The sequence below is a fragment of the Neomonachus schauinslandi genome, chromosome 3, assembly GCF_002201575.2.
Source record: "Neomonachus schauinslandi chromosome 3, ASM220157v2, whole genome shotgun sequence".
NCBI lineage: Eukaryota > Metazoa > Chordata > Mammalia > Carnivora > Phocidae > Neomonachus > Neomonachus schauinslandi.
This window is the reverse complement of record NC_058405.1, coordinates 189,848,449-189,855,933: the sequence shown is the minus strand read 5'-3', so window position 1 is coordinate 189,855,933 and position 7,485 is coordinate 189,848,449. Positions and strand designations below refer to the sequence as shown.

At 53.9% G+C, this 7,485-nt stretch overlaps 1 protein-coding gene across 1 annotated transcript in view; it reads right to left on the bottom strand.

Annotated features, from left to right (window-relative positions):
- Positions 1-938: 938 nt before the first annotated feature.
- RAMP1 (receptor activity modifying protein 1) overlaps positions 939-7,485 on the bottom strand; it is a 53,718-nt gene continuing 47,171 nt past the window's right edge. The window contains exon 3 of the mRNA XM_044913459.1: positions 939-1,602. Within this exon, the coding sequence (XP_044769394.1) occupies positions 1,347-1,602 (256 nt within the window). The 3' untranslated portion in view covers positions 939-1,346. The remainder of the gene's footprint in view (positions 1,603-7,485) is intronic.

The following is a 7,485-nucleotide window of genomic DNA, read 5'->3' as shown; positions in this document are numbered from 1 at the left end:
CAGGGAAACCATTTGCACACAAGGGACCTGCCCGTGATGGGATAGCAGGTGCCCAGGAAGAGGCTGGGGGGTTTCCGGCTGGGGTCTTGGTCTGCTCAGCTGAGTGGGGTGGTGGGTGACCCCACGTGGTTGTGGTACGCGAATGCTGAACATTCCAGGAGGCAATGGTGTTGGGCCCCTGTGTTTGGGTGGGCTGGCCTGCGGGGCCAAGGGAGAGGCCGAGGCTGAGGGTGCGGGCATGCCGTCCCATTAGTTATCCTGAGAAGGGGCAGGTCCTGGGCCCTGGAGGGTCAGGCAGGCTGGGGGGTCACAGGGACCTCAGAGGAGAGGTCTGAGCTCAGAAGACATCAGGGAGGAACAGCATGGAAGCTCCTCTCGGGGATTCAGAACCTTCTGGAAGGTGGCTGTAAGCAGATTTGGGAAGAACTGTGAATGGGAAAGCAGCAGCCTGGAAACCGCCGGCAAAGCCCTCGGGGACAGGATGGAGATGGGGAGCTGGACCTGAGGGCTGGTGAGGCATCTCTGAAGACGGGCCTCACCCTGTCTGTGCACCACAGTCCTCGGGCCAGTGGTTCCAGCTCCTGTGGTGAGGGTGAGGGCGTGTGGGGCCGTGAGAGCCCCACGGGGGCCTCTCCGGGGCACGCAGCACCTCGGCTGCCCACCATCCCCACCGCAGGGCCCTGGCACGGCCCCTTCTCACAGAGGCAGATGGAATCTGAAGGGGCTAGCGTTTCTCCACCCTTCTTCCCTCAGTGATCCATCCCCAGAAGTAATGACGCTGCCCACATTTGAGGACATTCTTTTTTTTTTTTTTTTAAAGATTTTATTTATTTATTTGACAGAGAGAGATCTCAGGTAGGCAGACAGGCAGGCAGGCAGGCAGGCAGAGGGAGAGGGAGAAGCAGGCTCCCCGCTGAGCAGGGAGCCCGACGCGGGACTCGATCCCAGGACCCTGGGATCATGGCCTGAGCCAAAGGCAGACGCTTAACCGACTGAGCCCCCCAGACGCCCCTGAGGACATCCTTTTAATCACCACGAACTACTTATCCAGAGTCTGGCTTGAGGCTGGGACATTAGGAGACAGAGCTTGGGACCCTCCCCGGGAATAGTGACGGTTGCGCTCCTGCCCCCACCCCAGCCCCTGGGACCCCCACCCCGGTGGCTTCGACCTCTGGCCTTTCAGGTTAACGCGTGTACCGCAACCACCCCGAAATCCTGATAGCTCTTCCTGGGGAGAGGAGGGGGGGCTGGGGGGCTGGGGGCCTGTGCTGCCGTCCGGGCCCCGGAAGCTCTCCCCAGGCCAGGCCGGGGCTCCCCGCCTGCCCCGCCTGCCCCCGGGGCCGCGCCTACACGATACCCTCCGGGCGCTTGCTCCTCCAGACCACCAGCGCCGTCACCAGCAGGGTCACCAGGATGGGCACCACGATGAAGGGACAGAGGATGCTTCGGGGCGGGTCCCGCACGGCCCTGCCGGACGCGGGGCAGTTTCTGAAGTAGTGCCGGTGGATGGCCACGAAGAACTGGTCCACGGCCGCGTTTGGCCAGAAGCAGTCCAGCTGGTCCGCCACTTGCCTGGTGCAGTCTGTGAGCTCTCCGTAGCTCCTGCAGATGGAAAAGCAGCTCATCAGCCCCCGAGGGGGCCGAGGGCCACGGGAGGACCCAGCCGAGGGCTCTTCGGCCCGTCCCCCACCATGGCCAGCACCCCCGGAAGTCCAGGCCCAGTGGCAGCGGCCCTGGCTCTAGAAGAGGGAGACCCCAGATGGTGTCGGGGGGGCTCCCCAGAGGTCCTGCACGCGCCCAGACCCTGGAAGGTGAGCTGGGGCTTAGGGCCGTCCCTCCCTGCCTCCGGGGTTCCAGGGACTGGGGTGCCACATGCAAGGGCAGCCTAAAGGGCGGGGCGGGCCAGTCAAGTGCACTCAGACAGCGGCCTGGGTCAACAAGCCATCGGTGCACCAATCGCAGCCTCTCCAGCCTCACCCCACGCATGCCCCTTGGCCTGGAAGGCAGGGCTCCCCGTGGGGCCTTATCGCCCAGCCCCCATCTGCCCACTCTCACTGGTGTTTCCCACAGCGCTCGTCACTCCTCATTGTATGGAGGGATATATTTGTTTAATTTATCGGGTATAAGTGCCATGAGGACGGGGTCTGTTTTGTTTACCTCCGTAGTCCCAGGGCCCAGAAGAGCTCTCGGCACATGGCAGATACCAGTCAATTGTTGTCTTCTTCCTTTTTTTTTTATTGTGGTAAAGTTTAAATAGCACAATTTTATTTTACTATTTTAGCCATTTGTAAGTGCACAGTTCGGTGGCAGTAAATGCACTCATGCTGTCGTGCAGCCGTCAGCACCGTCCGTCTCCAGAACTTTCTCACCTTCCCAAACAGAAACTCTGTCCCCACGAAACCCTGACTTCCCATTCCCCCTTCCCCACCCACCATTCGACTTTTTGTCTCTGAGTGTGACCGCTCGAGGGACGTCAGGTAAGTGGAATCATAGAGTATTTGTCTTTTTGTGACTGGCTTATTTCACTCAGCATCATGTCCTCAAGGTTCGTCCACGTTGTAGCAGGTGTCAGAATCTCCTTCCTTTTCAAGGCTGAATCATATTCTGAATGATTTTGTTTATCCATTGTCAATGGACACCTGGGTTGCTTCCACGTTTATGACTGTGATGAACACAGATGGTACGGACATGGGTGGGCAAACGTCTCTTGAAGACCCTGCTTTCAATTCTTTTGGGTGTACACCCAGAAGTGGTGCACCCAGAACACCAGATATGGTGGTTCTACGTTTAATGCTTTGAGTAAATTACTTTTTAATACATGAAGATTCAACATTGGGGGAAATGAAGACGTAGTTTCCAGAAGGTGAGTCACTTCTGCTTCTGCTTATCAGGTAGAAAGCTGCAAAGAATGTTGTTCTTACCTGAATGATAGCCAAAAAAAAAGGCCAAAGAAACTAAAAAACAATATGTTTTCTGGAATCCATCAGAGAGCAGAGACTGCAAAGCAGTGAAGTAACTTCTTTCAAGGCCGAGCAATGCGGGGACTGTCCCACCTGGGGCAGAGCATGGGAACGAGCCACAGCTGCCACACCAGACATGAGGAGAAACCCACTTGTAACAAACTGCCAAAGGCCAACTGTGGGCTGGAAGGTCAGTTTGGAATTTCTGGGGCCCCAGACACACTGGCGGTTTTGTGACTCACTGCTTCTTCCCATGAGGCTCTTGCTCGTGAGAAAGATTAGGGGCAGGCAGGAGAGCGGCTGCCACGTGGGGCCAGGCACAAACACTCCACATTTCCTGAATACTTCTCACGTAAGAATTGACAGCCTTAGACCCCTGGAGGAAGAGCAGTGGATTGTGGCGAACAGACCCATAGCCCTTCCAACACTCCCAGGCCCTTCTCTTCTGGGAAGCGAAAGCCTGAAGCTGCTGAGGGAGGGATGGTACAGCCTGTCAGCCCCAGGGCACAAGAAAGATGCACTGTGGCTGATGGAAGGATGGGGAAAAGACTCTTTTCCCTTGGGAGAGCAGCAGGAACCCATCCTGGGCCTAGGATCCTGCATGATACCAAACAGAGGTCTCCTGCCACTGGGAGAGGGGCAGGAATCTCCCAGCCAAGACCCCACAGATACAGGGCAGGGTTTGGCCACCGCAGGGAGGGGCTCGAAGGCATGGGCCTGTCTATTCTATGGGCACAGAATAACAGGAATAGCACAATAACAAGTAGTAGCCATCTGCTGCCCAGACAAGGTGGGGAGAGGCCCACTGTGTGGCCCAGGCATGCAGGATGGGACACTGCACTGAGGACACTTCACCAGCCCCAACTCTGAGCACAAGGCAATGGGAGCCTGTTGCTAGAGGTACGGAGGCCTGTGGTGCTCTGAAAGTAACCGTGCAACCACAAACCCCAAGCCCAGCCCAATTCCTGACAAGATTGACTCAGACCTCACCTGAACAGCCTGACAGAAGAGGCTCACCCATTTCCAGATAGAAACACTGGTTACCTCAGTCTCTGCTGTCCTATACACGAATATTCAGTATTCAATAGAGAATCACGAACTTTTCACTCAAAAGCAACAGAAACCAAGCAACCCCTTGTCAAGAGAAACATCAATCAACAGAATCAGACTCTGAGATGACCCAGATGTTGTAACTACCACGCAGGGACCTCCAAAAGATGAATATGATAAAGGGGTCTAGTGGGGAAGGCAGACAATAGACACACAGAATTTCCGCAGAGATGCAAGCTGTAAGAAAGCCAGAGAAAAATGCTAGAGAACAAACAAACACAGTATCAGAGAGAATTCCCTTGATGGGCTCATCAGCAGACCTGACATCTGAGGAATGAATTAGTGAACCTGAAGGTAGATCAGTAGAAATTACCCAAACGGAAACACAAAGAGAAAAAACAGAGCACCCTTGTGGTGAATTAATAACACAGCCAATGATATCAACTCCAACTTGTAATCTGAGTCCCAGAAGGAGGAGAAGAAATGGGGTGGAAAAGGTATGTAAAGGGACAAATGGCTGAAAATTTTCCAAAAATAGTGAGATATCAGATTGCAAATCCAAGAAGTCAGAGAACCCTAAGCAGGGCAAAAACCAAAGCGACAGCAACAGCCGATAAACAGCCACACAGACCCATCAAGTTCAAACGAGCAGCTGAAAACCAAAGATAAAGAAAAAAATCCAAGAGAAAAAATCCTAGAGTCTGTCGAGAAGAAAAACACCTACAGAGGAGCGATGACAGGATGTCAGCAGAATTCTGACCAGAGGCTGTGCAGGCCAGGGGACAACGGAGTGACAAAGTATTGGCAGTGGTGGTGGGAACACACCCCCATCTGCCCAGAATCCCACACCCAGCAAACATAGCTTTCACACACGAAGTTGAACTAAAGACTCTTCCAGAAGAAAAGAAGCTGAGAGAATTCATTGTCGGCAGATCTGGGCTATAAGAAATGCTCGAGTTTTTCAGTCAGAGGAACGTAACACATGGAGAGCTCCATAAGCAGTAAAAAGGAGGATCTTTAAAGAATACTTTTCTGGTCTTTCTGATTTTTGATCTAGAAAGTGAGTAAATGGAGCAGAGACTACAGATCAACATTGAGGAGCTACCCAAGGAGGCCTGAAAAGGCTGCATGGAAAAGGCCGGGCTGTCTCCTGCACCCTAGCCCCCCTCTACCGCAGCTCCCGTCAGCCTCCAAACCACTCCGCCACTGTTTTCCCTGTCCTGGCTGCTCTCTGGGTCACTGCCGTGAGTGCACAGGGACCGTGGGCTCCCCTCAGTCCCCATGCGAGGGCAGGGTACGGGAGGCCCCAGGAGGGAGAGGGCAGGCCGAGGCGACAGCAGCCGGAGTGCAGGGGGACCCGGGCCCACCGGGGTGTGCGGTCTTCCTAACTGAGCAAGGACTCGCGTTTCAAGTAAGAACACCAGTGCAAAGAGTGGCAGGAATTCATGACAGGCTGGGGCTCACTGAGAACAGATGAACTCGCACTTACCAAGTGCCTGGCCCGGGTAAAAGCTGAATGTGTCACGTACTGTTAAAACCCAAAGTCGATCAGCCACAGGCTTACATGTTATAAACACTGGTTTGAATGACTGTCTTCTGCCTCAGGCCCACCAGACCAAACCAGTCAGCAGGACCAGTGACAGACAGTCCATCCTAAACATTGTCCCCCATCCTCAGCGCCTGAGGAGTGGGGCTGGGATGTCCCTAGAAAGAGGTGTCGCCATCTCTAGGCTGGCCAGCCAGGACAGGGAAGAGCCCCCGACCCAGGAGATGAGACTCCACAGACCCCGCACTGAGGCCACGTGGAGGGTGAGCCTCTGGTGGGCTATTCTGGGATCAGGCACTTTCTCCTTGAAATGTTATCCCTCCCGTCTGCAAAGCCACCCCCGTCTAAAAATATCTCTAACATGCAGTCGGCCGTCCACATCCTGTTTATTTATACAGAAGTGACAGCTGAAACTTTCAATAAATATTCTGAGCCCTGTCAGCAATGGTGTGATAAGAGAATTCCCCTCAGGGCACAGACATTCTTCTCTTCAGAAGAACATAGTACTGACTGAAGGGCCCAAAATAATAATGAAAAATATTTTTGCCTAACTTAACCCTCTATTTTCGGTTCTCACGTAACTGAACAATTATCTTTTTTTTTTTTGGCTGAGACATTCTATTCTGGGCCCATAAGCAAACTTTGCTTGGCATGTTCCTGAACACTACGGTGGGAGTTTCCAATATGTTTGGGTCCCAAGTCAAGGGTGCCATGACTCATGGGTGTTTACTTGTTTGACAAGAAGGCCAATGCCCACGGATGCCCCAGGCAAGTGGTCTGCTCTGGGGACACCTGTGGTTGGTGGTGTCCCCCAACTAGCCCTGACCGACCCTGATGTGGGTTATCCCAGGCTGGGGCCTGACACCCCACAGACTTGGATTCAAATCCCAGCTCCATGGCTTATCGTGAGTGATCCTGGGGATCTCATGTCCCCTGTCGGAGTGAGCCCTGGCCTCCTTATATTCCAATTAGGAGACCACCTGGCAGGGTTATGGGGCGGACCAAGTTAAATGAAGTCAAGGGCCCACCATACAGCAGGTGCCCAGTAAGTGGATGTTACTTCATCGCTTCCTCCCAGACAACTGGCATGTGGCTCATGAAGTGTACGCTTCTTGTTCCATCAACTTGAGCAAAAGTTGACCAGGCAACAACATGTGTCTAAGCCTCCAAAATCTGAGGAGGAAGCACTTTTGGACTTAGGTCTAGTTCATCTGCCTGCCTCCACCTGTCCGGGATCACGCATCACGCGTGGCTTCCCACTGCTCTGCACACCCCCCGCGGGGAGGGGAGGTGGCGGCCGGGCAGCCCGAGGCTGGCCTGAGGAGCCTGTCAGAACGCCAGATGACACGGGGGGAGGCTTTCGGACAGCTGGAGAGGCGTGTGGGTGGGTGCGAGACGCAGAGCCAGATACCCGTGACGCTTTTGGTTAGACAGCTCTTCTGGAAATCCAAACAATACGCTTCTGAGAAGGAGTTTAACCTCACTATTAAGAAAAAAAGAAGCGAACATCCAGATTTAAAAATAAGAATGCTCAGCACCAGCGAAGCTGTAGTGAAATGAGGCAGGCCCTTGTGCCGTCACTAACAGGTAAGTTGATAAAATTTTTCTGAAAAGCACTTTGGCAGTATGCGTCAGTGACCTCACTCCTGGGGATACCCTTTGACTCAGTGAATCTGTTTCTGGGAATTATCCTAAAACAATAACATAAAATGCAGACAAAAGTAATGTGAAGAGATGTTCACTGCAAATTTGTGATTTTAAAAAACAGCCAACAGCTGGACAGTGGTGAAAGAAACTGCTTCTAAAAGCCTCCCCTTTGCACCCTCTCCTGCGGGCTCCCAGCCCCACCAGAGGCCTCCACCGGCCAGCTCCAGCCGCAGCCTTTCAGGAAGGGCGAGGCCACCAGGTGGCGCCCTTCCTGGGCACCTC